The 26,504-nt window shown below is 43.3% G+C and overlaps 1 protein-coding gene across 13 annotated transcripts in view; it reads right to left on the bottom strand.

The window, feature by feature from the left end:
* BRSK2 (BR serine/threonine kinase 2) overlaps positions 1-26,504 on the bottom strand; it is a 304,503-nt gene that overhangs the window by 80,597 nt on the left and 197,402 nt on the right. For all 13 annotated transcript variants that reach the window (XM_036383420.1, XM_054515038.1, XM_036383424.2 and 10 more), the window contains exons 3-5: positions 24,322-24,407; positions 12,564-12,704; positions 2,450-2,566 (exon numbers count right to left, since the gene is read on the bottom strand). In XM_036383420.1, coding sequence (XP_036239313.1) covers positions 2,450-2,566; positions 12,564-12,704; positions 24,322-24,407 — 344 coding nt within the window. The remainder of the gene's footprint in view (positions 1-2,449; positions 2,567-12,563; positions 12,705-24,321; positions 24,408-26,504) is intronic.

The following is a 26,504-nucleotide window of genomic DNA, read 5'->3' on the forward strand; positions in this document are numbered from 1 at the left end:
CCCCAAACCAAAGAGATGACATGATACCAGTATCAGCCATGCTGGGCTGCATGCCAGGAGAATTAATGAAGTGGTGTAATAGCTCACATGGAGGTCTAGTGATTGGCAACACACTAAAAATGCATCTGCAAGGCAGGAGATCATAGCGTTGCCGCTGTGTTCTGTTTATTACAGGCACATCTCTTCCGTTCCATTGATTTCCTTATTAGTGCATTTTAAGGCCACAATGTGGGGGCTGGATCTGCTTGAAGCATGCAGGTTTGAATTCCAGCACAGCTTATGGGAAGGAAGCCTCCCTTTGAGACTCCAGATATGGATAACAGAGCTTGGTGCTAACAAGAACAGGAACCCTACGGAGAGGCTCCCGAGAAGTATGAAAAATCCTACAAGGCAATTGAGGCTGGGTTGGTTTTTATACTTCCTGGTTTTTTTTTTCTTTTCTCATGGAAGAAAGGGGAACAATTTTCTGTAGAGGGTATAGAGGCTTTGTGGCAACTGCAGGGAGGACTGCATTTCCTGATCTAGAGGGGAAGTCTGAAAGAAGCTGCAAGCAACAGATGGAAGCAGCATCACAGAATGGTTTGGATTGGAAGCGATCTTTAAAACTTAACTAATCCAATGCCCCTGCAATGAGCAGGGATATATTCAACTAGATCAAGTTTCTCAGAGCTCGATCCAACCAGACCTTGAATGTTTCCAGGGATGGGGAATCTATCATCTCTCTGGGAAATCTGTTCAGTGTTTCACCACCCTCAATGTAAAAAACTTCTTCCTTGTATCTAATCCACATTGACCCTTTTTTTACCTTAAAACAATTATCCCTTGTCCCACCACTACAGGTCCTGCCATAAAGTCTGTCCTCATCTTTTTTATAGTCCCCCTTTCAGTACTGAAAATTTGCAATGAGGTCTTCTGGAGCCTTTTCTCTCCAGACTGAATAACCCCAACTCTATCAGTCTGTCCTGACGGGGAAGATGTTACAGCCCTCCAATCACCTTCACGGCCTCCTCTGGGCCCACTCTGACAGGTTAATATCCTTCCTGTGCTATGGATCCCCAAAGCTGGATGCAGTGCAGGTCTCAGCAGAGCAGAAGTGTCCCCTCCCTCTCCCTGCTGGCCATGCTTTGGATGCAGCCCAGGACAGGTCTGGCTTTCTGGGCTGCAAGTGCACATTGCTGGGTCACATCCAGCCTTTCATCCACCAGCACCCCCAAGCCCCTCTCAGTAGCACTGCTCCTTTAATCCCTCAGCCTGCACTGATGATACTGAGTGTCTCCCTACCTAAGTGCAGGGCCTTGTAGTTGACCTTGGCATCACAGCTCCTTGCTTTCCATCTGTTTCTGCTAAGAACTCAGATCTTGACTTGACATGCACAGGAGAGAACCGGTGGGTCTCAGTTTACTCACCAACCAGCATTCTATCATATCATGAACTTCAAGTGCTTTTGCTATCCATTATTCATGACTTGGAAAGCAAAAGCTAGGACTGAGAGGCAGTGGCTGGGCTTTAGAGGGAACCACGATGGCTCCAAGACTACCTTGAACTGCCTTGGTCCAGAGAAGACACCAAAAAAACATGAACTGTAACCAGCTGAGGATGGGCCTGGGCTGAAGTCATCAGAATCACACTACCAATGGCCAAGAGAAGTCAGTCTGCATGGGAGGAAGTGGAAATCTGCTGGTACTGTCTGGTTTCTGTGCTTGCTGTTAAAACAAATTAACACAGCTAAAAGCTGGTGTAGTGGTGCCAGGCTGCAGCAGCTCAATGCAGCTGCTGCCCTTGCTACAGCTCAGTGCCACAGCCTCTGCACAGTCACCTTGGCACTGGGAATCAGGAGCATGGTCCAGTGGTGCCTAAAGACAACTGAATTTGCATGGAAATGTCTTTAGACTGCCCCTGCAATATTCCTCCAGGCAGGCTTCTTTGTACCTGCATTCATGCCCTGCCTGTCATTTCAAAGGACCCTGCTTCCTCCCTGTCACTCCTGCATGGGAGCTGACAGAAGCAGTGTTGAGCATGAATATGAACAGCTGTGTGCAAGCAGACAGCCTACAGAGGACATGCAAATTCCATTTAATAACATTTTTCTACCCCTTAATATTTTTTCAAAGCCTCTTCTTAAAGCAGTCAACCACTGCTTTCAGTTCCCAAAAATTATATGGCCAGTAAATGCAAACACACCAGCATATGCAGATGAAGCCAAACCTGAAAGCCTTGATTTTTATATCTGTATGTGATACCTGCAGTGACCTGCTTTTGACTGTAAAGCACTAAATCCCCCTTTTTTCAGCTTTCTTCTACACTACATGCACCATGTAAATTTACCGTCTTGCTGGGAAACACCAGTGCAGTGTGTAGGACTGCAGGTCTTTACAGAAACCCTTTCTATAGACAAGTTCTATGTCTGGAATCTGTCCCTTAGTTTTGTAATATACTTTGAGACACTCACCCACAACTGGTTTCTAACAAGCTGTCCCCAACCTGCAGCGATGCCATCCCGAAGTCTGCTATCCGGATGTTGTTCTTTTCATCCAGCAGTAGGTTTTCTGGTTTTAAGTCCCTGTGGCTGTAAAGAAAGGGTCAAAATGTAAATCAAATTATCCATAACAGCTTTCCCACTCCATGACTTGTTTTTTATCCACAATACATCCAACCTGTTTTACTTTAATTAATTTAATTTGTTTTCCTGTCCCAGGCAGCAGGACACACATATCCAAGATCCAATCCTTGCAGTATTCTAGACCACCCCAGATGCCCTCTCCTGATGAATGGAAGGCCTGCAGTGTCCTGACAGGAAAGGAACATCTCCAACTTCCAGTGAAACCAACACAACATGAGGGAGAAACTGAGGGAAATAGAAGGAGGAGAATTTCAGCCTGGATTTAGGGCTGGTATACTCTATCATATGTCAGCTCCTTAAGGTAGGAGGCAACACCATCAATATATTCTGTCAACAAGAGGAAACAAAGAAATGATATAAAGAGAAAAAACCTTCTTGATGTAAATGCTACTGCAAAAATCTCTTATTAGGAGTTGGCATAAGACTTTGAAATAATTTTGGGTAATTAGCTCTGATGGAAAAATCCCTTCAACTCAGCAGTGCTTTTAAATGAGGGCGTCAGCAGTGAGGAGGAGAGAGGATTCCTTCCTTTCCATCAAAGCTTGATTCTCTTATTACCTGTCACCATGGCAAGAGCCAGGCAACCACAACCTTCATGATGGCAACTCCTGCTCCAAATCATATATTGACAAATTTATTAATTTCCACTGCTCACAGCCAAAACCACTGTGCACCCATGTCTGCATCTAAGTACTCAGGAGATTCTGTACAACTATAACATTCTCTTGATTTAATATCCAAAGACAAAAATCTTGCAGAAAATTTGTGATGCATGTGCCTTTTCCCCCCTTTTTTATTTGCAGTTCTTGGAAAGTCACAGAGATGAGAGAAGCATTTCAGGCAGATCAAAGAAAAAGCTCTTTTCTTGGTTTTGCTTATGAGTAGGCAAAATTACTCTGATAATAAAAGGTCTAAATAGCAGCACCCAAACAGGCAGGACTGTCAGCTTCCGTGGATAGGCAGAACACAAACTTCTGGGAAATGGACATCCAACAACACTGCCTGTCAGGCAAACAACACTCACTTGCAAAAACTTACAACTAAAGGCAGTTCCTCTGACCAGAAACTGAACTCAGCAAAAGAACCAGGTGTCAGAATAGTCAAGTGACACCAATCAAGCAAGGCAGACTTATCTTTGTGCCATTTCCTCTTCACTTTTTAAAACATTGCTCTAACACTCCTCATGCATGCAAGTGTAATTCTACCCTTACAAAAATGTAAAGGTGGACAGTCTCTTCCCTCTCTTCCCTCTTAGAGCAGCATGAGCAGCATGTCAATGTATTGGAAATTAGATCCTCTGATCTGAAGAGGAATGATCGGTTTGAGACAACTTGTAAATAATGCAGGTAAATTCTATGTAAAACCAGAGCACATGGTAATAGGATACCTGGGGACTGTAACAATTATTTCCAAAGGAGACTCCCAACAAAACAGCACACATTCAAAGCAGTTACTGGTCATTCACCCCACTGAGACTCATGATTTGCTCTCTCCTGCTTTTTAAAGTTTAGTCTCCAATCTTGCATAAATATGATGAACCCTGCGTGTTACAATGGTCTTGTTAACACTGAGGAAACAAGCTTGTGGATAATAATTGTGATTCAGATTTGTGCACATTTTCATCTGAAAACATGAAAGATGCTTTATCCAATCTTTCTCATAGAAATTCAAGGTTTGAGATAACAGAAACAGAAGACTTATTAGCTCTATAATAACCGTCAAGATAGTCATAACTAGTTGACAAAAAATGCAGAAGATGAGTGACAAGGAAAGGTTCCAAAGGCAGCGAATGACCAGTTAATGGCCAAGAAAAGAACCCCTGAATGTCATCATCAAGGACAGCACCAGACAAAGGCAAGATCATCAACACCTGCCAAAGTTTAACATACTCCAGCTCCAGCAGTGAAATGGAGTGAAGAGACCATGGTTCTAAGGCAAGTGAGGAAAGCTGGATGCTAATGAGACAGTAGTGTGTGATTTCATCCTTCCTCCTGCAGACATTCGGGACAGTTCTCATCTTACAACTGCTTTCATTAATGGTAAGACTTTATCCAGCTGGGGAGGTGTGCTGCAGTTCCCCTGTCTGAGAACCAGTGCTCAGGGGCAGGTAACAGCCCCTGTAAAGTGAGCACTGCTTGTTTGATGCTATGAAACAAGAAACCTCCCCACAGCTCAAGCTGAGTGTGTGTCCTGCTGAGCAGAGTTTTTCAGCAGCTATAGTTGTCTTTCAGTCTTGGCAACTGCTCCTGGCTGACTGCTGAACACATACATGGTATAGAAGTTGAGGGTGCTGCTGCCTGTGCCTGTTCCACTGCTTGTGCATTGCATGATATGGTACGATTCATACATACAGTCTATAGCAGACATACTGCTGACATGTGACTTTTGTGCCTAAAAATTGAATCCTTTGCTTATCCTCAAATTGTGTGGCTCATTCAGTGAGCAGGAACAACCAAGATGGAGCATGACCTAAGCACAGGATGTCCACAAGCCAAGATGTACACTCACAACAAAATATCTTATTTCAGGAATGTGGTGCAGCTAAAGGAAATGCAAAAATGTTCCCTTTCCATGGCTGAGAGCTTCCAGCCTTGGCAGATCTGCCACAGGCCCCAGCTGGAGCACAATGTGTGTGAATCTTGAACAAGCCCCACTTCCTGACCACTAAGAGGCAGTGAAAGGGAAGGGACAACACCTTTAAAAATTGGGACAATATTCAATTGTGAAGTCTTCTTCTCCCTGTGTCATCCTGTCTTCCCATCAGCTGGGATCCACAACATAGCTTCAGGCCTGGGTTTTTAGGGAGAATCAAGTAGGGAAATGAGGTTCCTATAAGTTGGCATGTATATTAGGGATTTTTTTGAGAGTCACTGTAAGAAAGAGAGGAAAAAGGGGGGTACCACCATCCACATTCCAAACATGGAGTAAGCTTCACCTCACTGTGCTGCACAATGTTTTTCCATGAATGATCAGTCTGATGGAGGTCTTTAGGCAGAGGTGCTGACCTAGCTCCCAGTGAGCACTCTGAAAACCTTAAGTTGGGATCTGGGCATCTGTGGGACTGGGATAGTATGCGTGAAAGTAAAACTGGAGTACCAAGAGACCTTAATAGTTTTCTTTTCTTTTCCTCCAGATACTCATCAAAATAAAACCAAGAAAACTTATCAGCTCTTCACAATAGAAATTATCACTTCACTGAGCAGAGAGGAGAATTGTTACATTTATGGCTGCCTGGCTCCCAGAATAAAAGAATAGTTTTGATATCACAGTTTTGCGTCTCTGACCCTTCTCCATCCCTTTTTCAAGACAGTCTCTAGTGCTCAGTGTGGATGGTTAGCCTAGAAATTTCATGGCAGCCTGAGCACAAATTTTGTATTTTGGCAGCACTGCTTTCAGAGATCAGGGTGCCAGTGGGATCAGCAGTACTTGCACATTCACCCATAGGAGAATTATATGTCCCAGTGAAAATTTTTCTCTAGCTGGAGCATTTCTCTGATACCCATCTTTGGGCCACTTTGAATTGGCCGAGGCAGCATCCTGGGGATAGGAGTCAGGCCAGGAGTTTGCACCAGAGCAGCAGAACCAGCAATGCTGTCACTGGGAAAGAGACTTCCTCTCTGCATTTGCATTTCCCATCTTTGTATTGCCAGCTTTTCAAGTGCCAGGGGGAAGGGAGAGAAACATATGGGAATAGGGAAGGCTTGTTATAATTTACCTAAGAGCCCAGAAGACCGGACTGTCGAATGCACTTGCATTTGAAAAAGAATTCTCTTGTGCCAAAATGAAACAAAACAAAACAAAACAAAAATCCCACTGTATGTGGTAATTACTTGGCATTAATGGAACAGTGCAGAGTAAATGCATTTAATCTGGTTCCATTCCAGCTGATCTCTCTGGCTCTCCATGTCTTACACGACTGCATCAACTCCTCTCTCTGCAGGTGAACAGAGGACTCATTACCCTTTCCTTGTTCTAAAGGCTCTAAAGCTGTAGGGGCTTTATCACATGGCTGGAAAACCAGAAGAGAAGAAAGCAGCTTCTTTTCTGACAAACATGGCAAACCCTCCAACTGAGCCTTGCATAAGCTGAGAAGGAATGAGAAATGCAGGACTGCAGAAACCCTGCAGTGTAACCCTGACCCATAGTGGCCATGGACTCCCAGAGCTCCTCAGCCAAGACAGCAGCACAAGAAGTCAGCCTCTGGAGCCAGCATCCAGAGGGCTATTGAAGGGAGAGCATGTGAGTGAAAGGGAGCCACGGAGCAAGCTGTGGCAGGGGAAGCACATGCTGTCAGACTCTGCAACATCCCTCTTTCACAAATTACAACAAAGGCTTTACAATTTCCTTGCAGCATAAGATGGATGCAGAGAGAGCTCTGAAAAAACTGTTCCATGGAAATGGGCACCATTCTTGGAGATAGTGCATGGAAAATGAAAGGCACAGATAGGCATTAACATGTTCCAGCTTCCCACTTCCACACTGGCTTGCTAGTCACAGCCAGAGATGCTGTTCAGACAGTTCCTTTAGTTCGCTCCGGTGCTTTTCCAGTCCATCCTCCTGCTCTGAGAATATCCCTGTGCCTGTACTGCAGCAACTGCAGGAGAAACACGCTCTGCCTGTCACCCAGGGCTGCCAGAAGAATTCTGGTGTAGGGACAGACTCTAGATCTTGGATTCAAAGGAGCTGTCACCTGGCATGGGATGACAAACGAAGCCATTATTTTAAAGTGATGTTTGAGCTGAAACATTCGTATCAGTTTCTATGACAACTCATTGTAGGTCACAGATTTCTAACCCAAGAAACCTCTTAATTGGAGTAGTTGCAGGTCATTTGTACTAATCAAATTGTTGGCTACTTTGCAAATGCTTTTCTTACTGACCTCAAACTCCCAGAAGGGCCAGGCCACAGAATAATTGTTCTGCAGTATGCCTCTTAAAGTGCCTGATTTGATGCAAATAACTTATCAGTAACAATTAATAGCATGAGAAGCATTATTTTAAATTTCATGAGCAAAAAAAGCCTTTGATCTTATTTTCTCTTGCTTCTGCAAATAATATCCAAACATGTAAGTTGCATCTACCTACAGAAGATTCTTGGTTTATAGCCATGGTTGCTATGCTCAAATTTAGTAAGTTTTCACAGAATTCTGCAGAACAAGTAAATATAATTATAGCTAGGAAAAAGGACAACATCTATAAACATACCAGGAGGCCTGGGGAAAGGTTTGTATGCATAACACGTTACTTGCTTTTAAACAATTATTTCCATTGATCCACTAAAATATATTGTTTCTCCCTGCCAACCTCTCCTCAAAGCATATATTCATGTATTTCAAAGCCAGAAGAGCCTGTCAGGTCTGATCACCACTGCTGCACTTCCCAGAAAATGTTACCTGGTTATGCTTACAGTAAGACTATGCCATTTTTGAGTATCCAAGGGGTTACATAAAGAAGAAAACTTACAAAAGTACATGTTCCCTGACTTTAGCTGAGCTGGTAACTTTGCCTTTGGCATTGCAGCTGCTGCATTTGATGGCTTTTCTCTGTTTCTCTGTACAATGGATATCTGAAAATTCCTCACTGTTTTACAGCGAGTCTTGAGCACAGAACTAAAACTCCTGGATTGAGGTAATGAATGGTGAGCTTTCAACAGAGTAAAAATGCACCTTTCTTACTTCTGATGGTCTGAAAGAAAACTTGAACACTCAAGTACCAGAAAAACAAAAAAAAATCAAAACAATAAACCAGAAGAGAGTCTTATTAAATTCCACCATTTCTAGACCAGTTTCACATCTGGAGGCCTTGTGTCCTGATTTCAAAGTGCCCATCTGCTGCAGTCTTCAGCATTTGACAGACCCTCCCTGCAGAACACCCCAGCACGCTCCTTAGGGATGAAGCAGGGCAGAGGGGCAGTTCTGAGGAGGGTGGCACTACATGGCAGAACAGGGCAGAACATGGCAGCTGGCATTCTTCAGCTCTCTCCGTTTCTCACAGACACCCCAGATTTCTCCCTAAAAGCCCGCTTCCCTTACTGACAGTGCTCTGCAGCTCCTGCCTGCAGGAATAGACCAGAGATTTTGGCAGCAGCGCTGTGAAATCTTGCAGCGCTGTTTTGTGGGGAGCCTTTCCCTCCCGGCACGGAGGGAAGGACACGAGGCAAAGCCCAGGCAGGCTGTAATTGCTGTCCCCAGCCCTGCGAGTGCCACATGCCCGTGCCCACGCAGCACACACCACGGACGCTCTCCATCCTGCACAGCCTTCCCCGGCTCCCTCAAACGAGCACAGCCCCGGGGCAAGGCGAGCAGAAAGGGCCCTCGTAATTGTCATGTATCAATATTCATAAAGAACCTGCCTTAACCCCTCTTGTACGCGCTCAGGGGGAAAAAAAATAAAAAATAAAAACACAGAATGAAACGCAACCAAAATAAAAATAAAATGAAATAATCACCTCCCTGCTCATTACCGCAGGGGATTTCCTCTCAATGTCACCACTGCCCCGCGCAGTAATTGGCATTATCTGTTATCTCTGAAGCCATAATAAGGTTTGCCACGGGGCATTTTCTGTAATCATATTTTTATTTGTCAGCTCGCGAGCCGCAGACGGCGGAGCGGAGCCGGGCCAGGCCGCGGGCGCGCGGCGGGGCAGGGGCCGCGCGGCGCCAATGGCGGCTCGCGCCGGTGATGTCACGGCCAGCCAATGAGGCGGCCGGCAGCCCGCCCCGCCCGGCGCTGCAGCATTCCCCACAGACACCGGGAACGGGCTCTTCCCGGGAAACCGAGCGAGAGGGGGCCTGGCACCCCGCCCCGGGGGCGCTCACACACGGGTTCCCGCGGGGAACGCAGCCGGGCACTCGAGCAGCAGAGAGGGGCTGAATGCCCCGCATTCAAAAGGGGCTGCTGGTTTCGGGGCACCTAGCGGAGGTACCCGAAAGGCCCAGAATGTAAGAGAGCAGACACTCAGTACGATGTTAATGGCAGCTTAGGCAAACCCATCGGTTATGTCCAAAGAGAACCTCCCAAGCTGGGATGGCCTCACATGGATGTCCGGGGAAGCTCAGGCTCTGTGCCATTCATTCCCTGCTCGGCGCGGCCGCTCCAGGCACTGCAGCGCGGTGCGGAGCCCGGGGAGCGCAGGGAAGGGCTGGGAGGAGAAGCAGCAATGCCGCATCACTGAGCCAGGCGCTTGCCAGCTCGGGGAAGGCAGCGAGGTAGCACAGATCCCATGGGATGTCCCTGCGTGGTGCCACTCGTGGCCCTGGGTCCCTGGCGTGGCACCGTGCCGTGTCCACACAAAAGTCCTCAGAGAACCCCACAGTGCCTTACCCATAAGCGTTCCCCCATGGCCAACCTGCATCACAAAACCCTGTAAGTGACTGCACCACAGAGTGAAACTCGCCAAATATTGCCCCACTGCTTCCAGTAAATAAAGTAAGAACAGGAAGCACATTTTTAAAATAAAAAATAGACACGAGCTCCACACATATTCTGCTTCCTTTTCTCAGCTGCTTGTTTGAAAATACCTCTTAAGACAAAGGTGATCTCTCTACACAGTAGCAGCAGAAGCTTTTTACTGATGGGAGGGGGAGTGGGGAATCCTTTCTGAATCTTTGGTTCAGGAATGCTGGTGTATCAATGCATTTTGAGCAGTGAATGCTGAATGTGGTTACATGCTGCTGTTAAAGTAAGCTACAGGTATTTCCCAGTGTTTTGGGATGTACAGGAAGAAGATGGGAGTATTATATGGGTCTGGGGACACCAGGCTATCAATCTATTCTGCCAGTAGGCTGGAGGCATCCACATTTAGTCATTAACCAAAGCAGAAGCTTTCATTTTTCAATGTGGTCATAACTGGATGACCTGGCTGATGAGATGATTTGTCATTTCACTGCCCCACAACAGGACAAGGTCAGGCCTCATTGCTTAGGAAAGCACATTAAGTTTTACACTCACATATATATTTATGCATGCTCTGATTTTCTGATAACTGTCCAGAATACAGCACAGAATAGAACACAGACCACACAGAGTGACCTGGAGGCAGAGCTTATGATTTACTGCTAACTTAGCCAGCACTAGATGCTTTCAGGTGGGAGTTAGCAAGGAATGGGATTTACTGTCCAACGAGACTACTACCCACAATCCAGTATATTTAACAGAGGAAAATGGATTCCTCAAGACAGACATGCATCTGCCTAGAAAATATCACACAGTATTAAACCTAGGGTGCTAGTCTGTCTGTCTGTCGGCATCACCATGATCCTCAGTTATTAAAGTCTCCCAGATCCAGAGGGATCCACAACAAGTCCAAAGGACTAGCATGTATGTGCATGTTTTAGTAGGAACTTCTCTCCCAATGGAGATTCTGATTCCTCCGGAATATTCATTTGGAAGCGTAAATAATTTCTCTTCAGCCGCACTTAAACATTTTTGAGTGTTTTTGGATTGCATTCCTTAAGTATTAAGCCAAGTAGGAAACAGAAACATGTATGTATGCAATCCACCAGTGGTTACACTGCCCAGTGTATGTAAAAAATAACAGGGCTACAACCTGCCAAGGAGCATGCTGGTTCTAAGGAGATCGTGATCACTCAGTGTAGTTGAATAGCAGGGAGGAAAAACTGTGGAATTCACAGAAGAAAACTGGTCAGAGGTCACTGCCGACAGAGAAAACTTAGATCCTCTAGTTAGGGCATGCAACCTGCTCTTGGCTTCTCTGGGAATTTCTCTGACTATTGTAACCCTTCCTGTGTCAGGTAGGCATTGTCCTCAGGACCTTCTCACCCAGATCCACCACCTCTGACCTGCCTCTTCTGCTAAGAGTATGCTGCTATACTCTTCTTATACAGTATACTCTTCTTAATATATCCTCAAGAAAGGCTCTTCTTTTCCTTTCCATTTTTTAGAAATATGTTCTCCTACAGATCACTGTTTCCTGCTGAAATGACTCAGAGATGTAGGGGGAGGGGGCTAGAAGGCCAAGTTAAATATTTAAACATCCATTTTCACTGTGGCCATCTGGTTTGTGAGTTTTCAGCACAGAACTGGGGGTACAGAAAATCCCTGCATGGCTACTGAGAAGTAAGCACACAGTGATTATGCAAATCCAGCTACTGCAGTACCTCTGAGTGGCCCTTGGCCTCCTGGAGTGGGGGATCTGGCTGGCTGTGGCTTTGGAGAAGCAGCCATGCAGACATAAAATGTAAATTTTCTCCCCCAACCAATCCAAATGCAAGGGGCTGCATTTGTGAGCAATGATCAGGCGGTTATGGGTCAGTAGCTGTACAGAAACTCTTGTGCTCAGACTGATTGCAACAACTTGATTTCAGTATAATTTAAATTATCTCAACTTGGTGAAGATGAAAGAGAAGCTGGTCAAATATAAAACAGAACTTGAAAGCACAGGTTAAACCACACTCCATGGTTAAATAATATGATGGAGTCAGTAAGAAAATTCTTCCCTACTGGAAAGGAAATTAAAGGCAACAGTGACTCAAATGCCCAGAGGGGACTCAGTAAAGGTTGCCAAAAGCCAGCAGGTTTCCAAAAACTGAAGGGAACCATAAAACGACTTTGCTGTATTTGCAGTTGTCCCAGATTTCTTCAGGGATTCATTTAGATACAGTGTATGGAGTTCTTAGTTATTACTAAGTGCCACAAAAATTATGGAAATGAAATTCTTTTTCCTCGGTGGTTTTGGTTTTCCTGTTTAAAGCCTTCCCTGCAAATTAATTCTTCTCTAGTGAAAAATGACAGACAGTCTTTTCCATGAGAAGTCTGTCTGTGACTGGTACACTGTCTCACACATGGACAAGAATTCAAAAATACATCAGCACTTTACCCAATGCTTTTAGAGCTATACAACATCAGTTACTTAAAACTAAAAGTATCTAGGTAAGATCCCTTTATTGTAGCAGGGAACTCCCATTGGAAATGGCTGTACTCACCATATTGAGTGACTATGGCAGAAGTCTAAAGCAGAGATGATTTGTCGGAAGAACTTCCTGGCTTCTTTTGGTGTCAATCTTCCCTTTTTTACGAGATAGTCGAAGAGCTCCCCACCTGACACATGTTCTAGCACCAAATACCTAGAAAAACACAAAGCCAGGATTTTTTAAGTACATGATCACACCAACCCCCTCACACTCACACAGTTAGACAAACACTTCTGTTTATATGTAGCCAAGGGGAACACTTCCAGAAATAACAGTGGAAGAAAACTGGAATTTTAAAATCAGGAGTTACTAATATGTTTAACAGTGGTTCTGCAAACTTCAGACCTACCATTGTTGGATTCAGTGTCCAATGGCATAGCAAGACCTAATCAGGAAGCTAAAAATTACTCCAAAGACTAGGATGGGAAGCAGAGAATAATCAAGTATAAGCTTCCACAGCAGGTCTCAAAGCTACAGTGGAGTAAAACTCTGTACCAAGAAGCCTCAGATCCTTTAACCAAGCTGACAATTCTTTTATAAAATAGCTGTGGGAAAGCTGCAGTCAGAACCAGAAAGATGTCAACAAACCAGAATGAATTAAGAAAAGGTGAACAATGTACAATATTAAAAAAACAAACAAACCAAAAATAACTACATGTGTGTGCAGTCTGTATAAAAGCTTAGCTTTTGCTGCTGAACAGCAGTGATTGGCTGGAGCAGCTGCCTGGCCTTGCAACTCACAGGTGAAAAACGTGGCACTGAGTGAATATATGTGGCACAAAGGGGGCCTAGGAGCAGGAGAGGAAACTCCTCACCTCATACAGCACTCCTGGCAGTCATAGAGTGAAGAGTGAAACCTTCTGGAAGGAAAGAACTTGCCATGAATGGACCACCTTGCTGTTTTAAATAGGGCTAATGAAAGGCAGCCAAGCAAAGGAGAACTGTATAAATCTCTGGAAATGTTGCCTAATAGTGGGAGTGACAGTTCTCCCAGGAAGCGGCAGGAACACCATCAACGGAATCCTTTAAAAACAAACAAATCTGAGTGTACTTCTCAGTCCCTGCCTCCCAGCAGTGCAGCAGACCATACTGAACTGTATGTGCAGCATGATCCCTCAACCCTCTGCTTTACAGCAGAATACTTTTACTACCAGAATTAATCCAACTCCTCAAATTTGAATGCACAATGAAGAATAATTAATCCAGGATACTGTCAAAATTTTCTGTACCTCAAGCAGCATAATCTCCAAGGAAATTTCTGAATTTAAAATGAAAAGTGGGGAAGAATAATATAAATTGGGGGTCTTAATTAGCCCTGTTTCAATGTTTCCAAAAAACTAGGACAATAGAAGGACTAAAAGCAGTTGTGAGGAAAGTAAAGCTTGCTCAATGATAATAGCATTAGCCTTGAAGTTGCAAAAGTGGGATCTGAGCTCCTGGTCCATCATCATTTCCTGTGTAACTTCCATGTGTCAGCTCCCAGCTACCAGAAGGAGAAAGCATTTCCCCACCTTACAGAAGGACAGACATTGGTGTTGTCTTGCCAGCTAAGTAAGTACTAAAAGGACACAAAAAAATGGACAAAACCATAAAATTATAAACTTGGGGGAATTAAAATTGTACTTTTGCATTTTTTGATCAAGTCAAAACAGCTACAAGAAAAATAGTAATACTGACTTTTTAAAATCAAAATCAGTTAAAAAAGAGAAAAATCTTAACTTGAAAATCCCATTTGGAATGTGTGGGTTATCTTCTTTCCAAACAGATGGGTAGTTGCCCAACTGTCTGCTGGGTACACCCTGGTAATTTGGAGAGCACTGTTTATAGACATGACATTTTTTGAGCAAGTCATTTCAACGCAGAAGAAAGCTGATATGCAGCAGCCACGGGCACTGGGGTGTCCACACTGTCAAGTCCCAACCTTTGGTTCCTAAGCCTTGGCTAACAGACAGTCTGGTAAGAAGGTTTGCTGCAGAATTCATTCTCCCTCTCATATTAGAGACAGATCTGGCTAACTATCCAATATGGCAGACCCAATTCTGGCACAGAATCAGTCCTAAAATTCTTCTTGACAGCTTGATGTCTCACTGTGCCCAGAAGAAGCTGGATACAGCAGTGCATCTTGCCCCCCAAATTCAAATTGCTGGCTGTTTTCTTTTTCTGGGAGATATCTTACGAAGATGATTGCAGTTACAGATACAGAACACCCTCCACACTGGCTTCAAACAAACAGTTTTTGAAAAATACAGACCCAGCATTTCTGTCACCCACAGCAGGAACTGTGAAGCAATTTATTTTCATCAACTTCATCTTATTAAAAACACTCAACAAAAATGCACTGACACGTTGTATGAAAAATAAAACAAATTGAAAGACAGGGAACATTTACAAGGTTATTCATTTTTTGCTTGCCACCTAGAAGCACTAGATATAATAATGGAAATGAACAGGGGAGAGCATTTGAAAAAGATTTGTGCCTATGACAAGTCAAGGGACACGGAGAAGCACGAGAGACGATGTATTCTGATCTGACAAAGGCCCCACCGTGACATGAGTGAGAAGGACGACAAACACATTCCTCAGTGCTTGAGTGCAAGAAAGAAATGCTGCAGGGATCATTCCACAAGCACTATGTGGCTAAGCTGCAGCTAGGATTTGTGAGCTCAGGTTGTTATCTGCCAGCCCTATTCCCTCCAGTACCTTGTGTGTTTTTTTAGGACAGCCCCCAGCTAGGAGATTTTCTGTTAAACAAGGGCATAATTCAGCACCTGCCCCTATGTCTGTGCAAGCCAACATTCTGCTGGCACATGACATGGCACAGTAGTAGTACACTTGTTCTTTCCAAACAGGCCAACAAGAGGGGTTTAAACATTTCCAAGTGTTGCACTGGTTCTAAGCACCACTGGATAGCTACACAAACCCCACTAAGTGCTGCATATCTGTGTCTACCCATCTGTGTGTGAGAGTGTGCCTATGACTTTACAGAAGAAGAGAATAAACACTCTGAAAAGCCAAACAGAAAAAGCAAAGGAAAGGAAGAACATTATTCCCTGGGTTGGAAAATAAGGCATACAGACACTACTTCTTTCCTGAATCCATGGCACAGAAAAAAATCCAAATCTTCTGTGTTCACATCAGCATCTAAATTTCTTTACTTTGCCAAAGTGCTACAGGATTGGAAGTATGCTAATGGCAGCTCTTGGAGGATCTGGGAGAAGGTAAATAACATGTAGCCTGTAGGGAAGAAAAACACTAAGAAGCATTTTCATGAGTCTCCCTTTCCTTTTATCTTTCCCAGGTATGACAGGTTTTCACTTCATTATAGTACTACTTTTCCAATTTATTCTAAGCAAGCAAGCAAGTTCTGAAAATCCCAGAACAGTAACCAGAACTTCTCTCCTATTACATTTAGAGATGAAAAGCAACTGATTGGTGAATGAAGTTTTGGGGGTTTTTTATTCTGTCTATGTAAGATTAACAGCATCAGTTTTTCTTCCCATGGTAAAAACTTAAGAAAACCTGTGAAAACATGTGGCACCTCCTGCAACAACCATTGCAAGAAGGTTCAGGGAAAGGAGAGACCCAGTGTCAGGCAGGCAGTGTGCACACTAGGTGCTGTGATGATACAGACAGGAGCTATGTTAGGACAACAGACTCTGCAAGAGCACCTAGCTTTCACATGTTGGATGCTCTGGACACACCCTAACTCTTCCAATCCTTGCATTTCACATGAGAGAAACAAGTTTTGACAAGCATTAACCTCCTTTTCTTTACTGATAGGGAACTGTGAAGCCAAGTGACTTGTCCAGGGTACAGTCACCCAGTATCAGAGCTGGGATTAGCACCTGTGGTCCCTTGTGTCTTCTACTCCATGCTATCCCCCAATTTCCCCTTTGCCTGTGAGGACACTGAAAAAGCCAGAAAACAGCAGGGTTCTTCAACTCAATATGAAGGCAAGTGTATGTTAAAAATAAAGTCTCAATTACTTTTTCCTCACTGGATATATTCTCTAGGAGATTCCAAATATTCTCACAGGCTGCAGCTCACTTTTGTACACACCAAGGTTTGCATCTTGCATTATTTTCTCATGTCCCTGCTACAAGCCAAGACATAAAACTAAAAATTTCTAGTTGAGTTTCAATGCTTGAAGGAGAAAAGACTTTCCTCTTTAAAAGCAAAGAAGCTGAATACTAAATACAAGAATAATTGTGTTGATTGGAGATGAGCAGAGAGATTACATCCAGCAGCATCTCATCCCTTTTACCATCTTTCCATCTGCATCCCATCATCTCCACATTCTCAATAAAAGATTCTGAGTTCCTAACCTCAAATGACCCATTACAAACCATCAGAGATGCAAGCTTAGAATAATCCTAGGCTTTTTTCTTTCTTTCTTTTTGGTTCATTTTATTTATTCTTTCAGGAGCCAAAATAGTACATCATCAGTTCTCATCAGTCCTTTCTGAAGGCTGGTTTTTGCTGTGATGCTTGACAGCAACTTGGACTTCCCATTCCCAACAGTTGCTTTGTGTGTGCGATTGTAAACTGGTACTGTCCCATTCTTATCCAGTGCCAGTACAGCAAGGATTCTTCATGATTAGATAGGTTGCTGTTGCACTACAGTCCTATCACTTAAAACATAAAAAAAAAGACACTTTTCGTGGTTATTTCTCCTTTCCATCTGGTGGACTATGCCACAACTTCTTAAGAGGTGCCTTTGCCCATGCCCTAGGGAGCTTTGAGGAATAACTCAGAGAGCCCTCACTAGCAAGGCAGCTACATGCTACCTCCAAATCAGGGTTGTAACTAAAGAAACAGGCTGGCTCTGAGCAATGCCTGGAAAAATGCTGTTAAAGAAAGACTAACTGGCACAGAAAACACCAGGACCAAGCACTACCAGATACTTCTGGCAAAATAACAACAAAAAACCCAAATGCAAACACATCAGTTATGATCTGTAAAGAATGAAAAACTGTCTTTTAGCCAGTAGCAAAATTGGTGTGAAATGCTAAAATTCTTGCCAGATGGGATTGCCTGCAGCAGCCCATTAGTGGGTATGCAGCTCTTGTTTTCTCAGGACAATTTACAATATACTAACTGCTACACCAATTATGTATTTATTATTATAAAAGTGTTAAATGGAGAGATCTCTAGATGAAAGCTCATGCTTAAACACAAAGTATTTCAGGTAAGTATTATAAATGCAAAAAAATTAGGATTACCAAGAAACACTCTCTAATGCTCTAGGATAGAAGTCAATTCACACATCTTGTTTTAGTCAGGCAATAGAAGGTTTGTCCATCAGTGCTTGCAATTAGCTGTCTGTTAGGGAAGCAGTTAATAATTTATTTTTTATTAAGTGATATGACATTTACACATAAGAAGCACAACTTTGCTTAACCTAAACAAGGAGGTTTTCAAGTTGCTCTTCTATGTAAGCCTGAATGTACCACTGGGTAACATCACACATCACTGAGCAATGTCCTAGAGCTTTTACTATGCTAGAATTTGACTAGATATCCATGTGGCCCTTGTTAGTTTTTAAGATGCATGGCTTCAGCCATACACTTCAGCAAGATGCAAAACCCAGCTGCAGTCATATAGAAAGAGATACACTCAAAGACAAAATATCAAGTGGGAATCTCCATCATAAAGACAGATAAGTCTTTAGTTCTCGTCTGTCCTGATGTTTACTGTGCCAACAGCTCTAAAACTCTCTTAAGTTTTGCCCCAGAATTAAACACAGACTGAAATGGCTGCACCACAAATGGTAGGGTTGGCACTGCCACAACCTTGATGAACCATGGGCCATCTCACAGTAGTCCTGGCAGATGATTCACAAGAAACTGGCTACTCCTTGTGACTAATTAATTTGAGAGCTAGAAAGCTCACTACATTTCAAAGGGACCTGTCTTACGGAACAAGAGACCAACAAAGAAAAGCCTCTAGAAGAAAAAAGAACTGGTGATTCTCCTTCCAGGCTACCACCCTAGTTGCAAAATGTCCTTCCATACATATATATGGTTGAATATATATGTGGCAGGAAAGAGGTTAAAAGTTGCCCAGGCTGACACGCTCTGTATTTCTTTGACAGCTTTTTCTCTGCACTATTTACTATTGATTAAATAATCTCTATCAGATATGAAGCCTCTTGTTATTGGCACAGCCTATAAATTATTCAGAAGTTATATAAATTCTTATGGCGGGCATGAATTTTTAAACCCTTATTTGGCACTGGGCCAGGAGCTCTGTATTTTTTCTTCCCCTCTTGCCTGCAAGAAAATGTGCATGTGTTAGATTTCTGTTTTCTAAAAGACAATTTTAACCCGAGTTTGCATGTTTGAATGGATATTGTATTTGATTGCTGGTTACATTTGGGCATGAACAGGTTGTGGCTTTTGGGGTAGTAAGAGATTATGCTGTTGTGCTCTGTACCTTTGATTAATTTGGGATGAAAGGTGTTTTGAGCAGTACCCTCACAGTGTATAGTCATGGATGCCAAGGCACTGCAGCATCCATCCTATATGGGCACATGATATGGAATGGATTTAGCCAGAGGGATCCTCAGCACAGGATGGGCAGAGCTGAGACAACACCCATCAGGTCACTGCTGCAATTCTGTTAGTGACTCTATACTTCAGGGCTTTCTTCTTCAGAGCTAAGTGGCCTTTGCTGTAACAACCAGGGCCCAGACACACACAACACTGCCTACCAAAGTCTAAAAGGGAAGTCAGGCATAAGAATGTACCGTGGCTCTGAAGCAACATCTCACAGAATTACTCATGTCAGAGAATTGCTCCACTATGGGCTTGCTTTTCCTCATGCCCAGCATCATGGCCTGGATGGTATCCAAGCACACATGTCAGGCAGTGAACAGAGAATACAGTCAGGCTTTTGGGCAGTGCTTATTAAGACTTTGTTGCACAGGGTGCAGCATTAATTCCCACCAGCAGCTCTGCAGGCCCTGCTTTGTGCCAGGCTGGTGTCCTTCTTGCGAGTGAGTGGTCACACCCTCCACTCCTACCACTGACTGGATTTGTTCTGGCTACACATGCTAGTCATTCCAGACAGTCCTAAAACAAGTCAACAGCAGAAGAAAAGGGGGTCAAAGTAGCTGGTTACAAATATTTTCCTTAGTCTAATCAAGGCTCAGGTAAAATGCTATTCTGCCTTCCAATCCTGTTTTATTTTCTTTCCGTGTATCACAGCACTTGACATCCCACAGCTTCACTCCCAAGGTGCACATCTACCACAAAATTAATTTTCAGTGCTGAGCCTTTAGAGCTACTCTGACTTTCTGAACTCTCCCTCTACTTTAGAGAGGTTTCCCTGCAGATGGATTGAATGGCAAAGTCTTGGCCTACCACTAACAAGAATACACAGAACTTTTTTAAAATCTTTTTGCCTCTTCTGGCATCTCACAATAAGTTTTCAACAAAAATAAACAGAATTATAGGAAAACCCTGCAGGACAGGACATGCAGCACAAAGGCCTCTCCAGACACCACCAGAGCTGTAAGTCCTTGACTGCTGCTGACACCTGATTTTGTATGAGCCAGAAATGTGAGTTGTGCACAGCTAGGAGGACATTTTAATTTTCTTATCTGGCTCGTTGTGATGCACCTTCATCTCTGAAATCAGGTGGTGGTGTGTTGTGTACATTGAAATGAGATTTGGGCACTTGCCCAGTGATAGCATTGTACTGATGAAAGATGAGAAAGGCACTTATATTTGAAAAAGGTGCTGAGGAATGCATGGCACACTTCAGAGAACAATAGTCTGGTGTCCACTCCTCTCAAAACAGATTCTTGCTTAAAATGCTGATCAAACTGGATGACAGAGATGTAAAATAAATGCTGCCACAAAGTTTGAAATCTTAAAAGTGAAGATTTGAAAATCATTCAACATAAATTCACACATATGTACACAAATATCTGTATGCATCTTGACATTGAAATTTACAGATATATATACACAGACATCAATGGAAAGCGAATCAAGAAATACCAGTATTACCATCTGAAAGAAAAGTGCATGGAGTGGTTGTAGGATGCATTTTCTTTTCTATTTTATTTCCACTTCCCACCAAGCCCCTGACAGCTGAAAATAAATAGTTAATCAAATGAGATCAAAACAGATAATGCCACCCCTGTTGGGAGTTCTGCAACAGAACTGTATCAGTCAGCTCAATCCCCTCTGGAGAGGGAAGCTCCATCTCCTGTGGACTGTCTGATGGCCCTTAGCTTGCCATGCTAACAGCTCCTCCAATAGGGGACAACTGCTTTTCCATGATCCAAAGAAAAGCTGAATGTACTGCATAAAACACAATAAATAAAACTCTGTGTAGGGTCAGCTCAGGAAAGACCTTTGCTATACAGGACACAGAGAAAAGAGGATCATCCCCCAGGTTCACACAGCTCATCTGCAATGCAGAAATCACCCAAGGAGTGTGTCCTTCCAGTGTGTATTACAAAACCAAAATTTTGTTATTATCTGTTACTGCCTTGCTCCTTCTCGTAGTACATGCCCCATCCTGGAAATGTTCAACATCAGCTTGGGTGAGGCTCTGAGCAACTTGGTCTAATCAAAGGATTCCCTGCCCCTGACAGGGGAGGGGTGGAACTGGATGATGTTCAAGGTCCCTTCCAACCCATTCCATTCTGTGATGATTCTATGATTTGTATTTCCCTAAAATTCCAGACTGTCTGCACTTCCTTAGTCAAACTGATTGGTGCACACACAAGTTTTGGTAGCCCTTTGATCATTCCCCATACCAGGCTACTTTGATTCATTTTGATCTTTAAAAAATGGAGGATGAACCTCCATCCTGGCTGTTTTGTCTATTGACATTATATGATGGGAGAGATGGAGGCATTGATTGTCTGTAGCTATTTCTAAATTATCTATTACTGTGGACTCCCAATCTTGCTTGAAGGCCATCAGTGTGATCATGCAACAAATATGAAATAATTCAACTGTCAGTAATATTGCTCATTTAGCCAACACAATATATATCTGAGGCTGTATGTCACTTACAGAGAGCCACAGTGCCCTCTGTTTTCCCCCCCACACCTAGATGTGTAGTCCACAGTCTTACTAAATAAGACAACTCAAAATGATGGATAAAGAGATGGAATAATAGATTTCATAGCTATCCCCACCTCTCTAACTATCTTGGCAAAAAGAACCCTACCAAAATAAACAGAAAAAGACTGCTTGGCTAACACATGTATGCTAACAGATTTTTGTTATTATTTTTAAAAAATAAATCTCAGTCTTAAATAAACTGTGGAAAAAGGATTTGATTCATGGTTGCATTAGGAATCTACTCAACCAAAGCCCCTTGTCACAAATTAAATCATAAACTAAAAGTCAAACATGATTTGTGAAATTAACAGTTATTGAGGAAATGCTCCCCAGTGTTGCATTGTGATTATTCTCTGGCTTCTGAAATATCACCCATAATTCATGAGCTTCTCTGAAACCATGCCACAACTGCTAGTGCTAGGATGGCATGCATGATGGAAAGGTGTTGCCACAACCCCAGAGCAATCCCTTTCCTGATGCTGGTGAGAACCAGAGGTCACTGTGTCTTATTATTTGGGAAGGTCCATGCAGACACATTCTCAGCCCCCACGCACTTGTAACACCTCACCCCTCCGCAGGCACTCTCTTCCACCTCTCAGATTTATCAAAGGCCACAGCTGTTTCTAATTTTGAACACAGAGGCTTGGCAGAAGCTCTGCATTGTGCCCTTTCTTTAAAATAGAGACTAATAAAAAATGAAACTTAATTAACAGTCATTTGTTCTTTCAGAGTCAGTGTCTTTCAGCAGAGGGATTTGGTGCCTTTGCAGGGGGATGCAGACAGCTTAATCTTACAGGCAGAGGAGCTACAGCTCAAAGCAGACTCAGTGATTGTTCAAGGCTAAATGGTCATTGGCAAAGCACGCTTTGGAGCCCAACATTTTTTAGAAGCCAGGATATCCAGACATAGCTTAAAGATATGGGATGCTTTCCTTTTCAAGGTGATTTTCATCATGAAGATGTTGTCCTGTCTATAAATGCAGTATTTTTTTTTTTAATAATAGTGTAACACCATTCCCACTGCTTTGAGCACAAAATATTTTTCACAAGGAGCAAAACAGCCCCCAATTCTTATAGGGTAAAGAAGGAAAGCTCAGGTTTTGGCTTTACAGGTATTCAGAGCAAGAAGAAAGCTTCAGCACCTCTACAGCCCATCCCCTTGTGGCCTTTCTTCTGCATGTGTTCTTACATTATCACCACTGCCACCATCAGCTGTTTGCTCTTTTCGTGCAGGAGTGCATACTTGTGTGTGTGTACCTAGGGTTACACAACACAGAAACCAACATTACAAAGAAGAACATTTCCTCTCTTTTAAGCAAAAAAGGGGTCTCCTCCCCCCTTTCACTTAATACAGAGAAAATATCCTCTGCCTCTCTTTCAGGAGATTAAAGGAGAATGTACTCCCTGTAAAGCCTGATTTCCCTTTGCTGCCTGTCTGCACACAGAGCAGATCTGGGCCTCTGTCTCATCTGTGGCAAACAGGGCTTCATGGAGCCATGACCATTTGTGCCACTGAGAGCAGAGCATTCAGCATGCAGCTCTGAAAACATCTGAGCCAGCCTCCACCCAGTGCCTGCACGAGCTCTTTCTGGCAACCACATTCCACCACGGATGGCAGGCTCTGCCCCAGAGGAGGAGGGGGAAGCCAAAGGAAATTACTGCCTGCTCTACTAAGCTAACCCGCAGGCAGAGAGGCCTCGCTTCTCGGAAGAGGAATTCATTGCTCCAGTATCAAGACTGGATGAATAGTCCATGAGGGACTGTTACCTCCATTCAACACTTTCTTTGGATAAACAGTCATTCCCTTCTTGTGTTGAGACACTAAAAAGAGGTCACCAGTGGATGGTGGCTTTTAAAAACTGTTTAGTCTTTTTTAACCGCTCCCTTCTACCTGTAATAACCTGTTAAAAAGCTGGAAATAGCAGAGTTCCCTACTGGGTCACCCTTTTCTATTTGGAGAACATTGATTTTTGTCCCGTTGCGCCATGATTAATGTGGCCTGTTTGTCTGAAAACAGATACAACGTATTTAGTGCCCTAAATCAAGCTAAAGTGATTGTCTGTGGACAACATCCCTGTCTGGCACTGGTAATGATCTGAAGAAAAAAAAAAATCTTACAAAAAAAGCGCTTTGCTACATAACTGTCACTGCAGAACCATCAGGAGATTACAGTGGCCCTGAAAACCAAAATCTGTTGCTGATGGGACAAATTTAAAACACCTTTAGTAAGAGTTGAGGGTTTCAATGAAAACTGTTAGACAAAGGAGGTTATCCAAATTATCCACTCTGAGTCTGTTACAGCTTTGATTCAAAATGGTTCCAGATCTTACAGGTACAAGGGAAGTAATGGAATCTTCATTCCTGGAAGTGTTCAAAAAACATGTGGATGTAGTACTTGGGGGGCATGATTTAGTGGTAATATGGCAGCAGTAGGTTAATGGTGGGACAATGATAAAATTTCCTTTATGATTCTGTGAAAGTACAGAAATTAACATGAGAAAAGCCAGGGAAATAATGAGTGTTCATTCCTCATCCAAATACCAAATATTGCACAGACACCAGCAGAGGGTGAAAACACACCCAGTTCCATTCTTTCAGAAATGTACCAAGTTCCAAAACCCTGATCTCCCTCCCTCCCTCCCTCCCCCCCCCACCCTTCCTCTGGCAAAAGCCAGTAATACCTACAAATATTTTTTATTTTCGTAAACATCATGCAGCTTTAAAACATGGGGATGTTCTATCAACTTCAGGATGGCTATTTCCCGCTCCACCTGGAAGAAACAAAAAGAAACAGAGAAGATTAGAAGCTTGGTCTTAGAATACATTAGGTATTGTCACACATTTTCTTCCCATTTATCCATTTTCCACTCCTCCTCATATGCAGAGGATACGGAAAATTGTAACAATATATCTTATTTAGCACTTACATAATTTAAGAAAAATTCAATTTATTCAGCCTCAGTACTCCCTGCCCTGCAGAACCAAAAACCAGCAAAATTTCAAGGTTGAAAGAAAAATCCCAAATTGACCAAAGAAAATTAGCTGTGGGAGTTACATGAGCATTCAAGGCTGCTCCTGCCTCATAATCCAAAGCCAGTGACATATTCTCAAAGTACAGAAACTCTAAGATGTCACGTAGGGCCCTCTGACCTCCCACAGCCACAGGTGAGGCTGGCTCTACAAACTGCATTCTCAATTATTTCTAGAAAATCCCCATCCTGAAGAACTTGCCATGCATGTGGGGGAAAAGATATACAGCAGTGTGATTTTATAGCTCCAGAACTGAGGTGCAGAAAGGGAAAGAAATATAAGAAGTGACATAAGAAGTCCAAGGCAGAACAAGAAATTAAACCAGATTACTGGAGACGCAGTGTTCAGAGCCTTAAGCACAAGACTGCGCTTTCCCTCAATTCCCAGGCTGCCCAAGTGTGGCTACTTCCAAGAGCAGTTTTCAGTGCTGAGTTAACAAGTTGTGACTAAGTCCCTGTAATTAGTGCAAGCCCTGTTCTCACCCAAAATTCCTATCATGACCACTAAGGGTATTCATTAGAGATGGAGTCAGTGCAATTCCTCAGCTGTTAGCAAAATTGCTCTGCTGCTCGAAACCACACTGTAACTGCTCTGATTTGACCTAGGCTAAGTTGAAGGGAGTTAATGTAGCACTGTGGAGACTCTGGGTGTGTGAAATAAACTCTGCAACAAGATGCAGTGAAAGCATTGCACAGTCAGGCATGCCAAATTTCAAGGAATCCACAAAGGCAGGAAAAAGACCTAAAGAAGCAAACAAGGACAACCGGGTAGGATTTTTTCCAGTCCTTTAAATAACTGACTGTCCCAGAGCTGCTATACTGACAGACAAACCATGAACAAACTACAAAACCATCCCTTAATGTCTCCCCGGCAGAGATCAGATGAGTAATTAGGAACTTGCCCCAGTACACCTTTAGTTCTTGATGTCCTTTAACTTCCTGAGAGAACATCCTCTGCTAAGCCTGAACACAGACAACTTCACCTGAATGCCAGTAAGATCCTCTGCAGGAAATTAGAAAGTGGTAGTTTGCAGAACCATGCAGAGGAGGATTCCCCAGCATGTTGGTTATCACCCCAGATCTCTCTTCCTCTACAGCATCACATAAAAACAGCAAAGGCAACTTTTGCACTGCATCATCCTTAGCCTTCCTCACATACCAGGATGGAAGAAAGTATATTTGTACATGTGCCAATCTCAGTCTTTCAAAGACACTTATTCCTCTCTGCAGAGTCAAAAGTCATCTGAGAGATTCCACTTCCACACTTGGGAATCTCTGAAAATAGCTCCTTCAGAGAAGTGGGGAATGCAGTTAAACATGTATGTACAGAGTTCAGCACTGCTAGGAATTCAGTGATACACAGTGCTTGATGGTGACAGGTCTGTGGGTGTTAACTTACTCATGACCAGCACTCTGATGAAAGCTACTTATACAAACAGGAAGCAAAAGCTGGGTAGATTTCAACTGTTCAGCTATTTCACCCCAGACCCAGGGGGTAGCTAGCTTATTCCAGTTTTGCCTCCTCTTCAAAAGGACCTGTTACTCTTCTCTCTTACAAGATACACACTGATACTTGCAGAGGGCTTGTTCAAACCTATAATTGATAAAAGTTGGATTTGCTTCAAAAATGAGGAAAAACAAAACAGAAGAAGCACCCACTCTCACGACACTCTCCCAATAGTACTGAGATTCACCATCAGCAGCATGTACTGCAGCTGCTCAGAAACTGCAACTCCAAAGAAGTTCCTTTTGGATGGGGAAATACAGGTATTTCATGGGGAATGTGACCAGTGCACTAGCTATAACAAGGATAATCCAACCCCAGTATTCCTATGAAAA

The sequence above is a fragment of the Molothrus ater genome, chromosome 6, assembly GCF_012460135.2.
Source record: "Molothrus ater isolate BHLD 08-10-18 breed brown headed cowbird chromosome 6, BPBGC_Mater_1.1, whole genome shotgun sequence".
NCBI lineage: Eukaryota > Metazoa > Chordata > Aves > Passeriformes > Icteridae > Molothrus > Molothrus ater.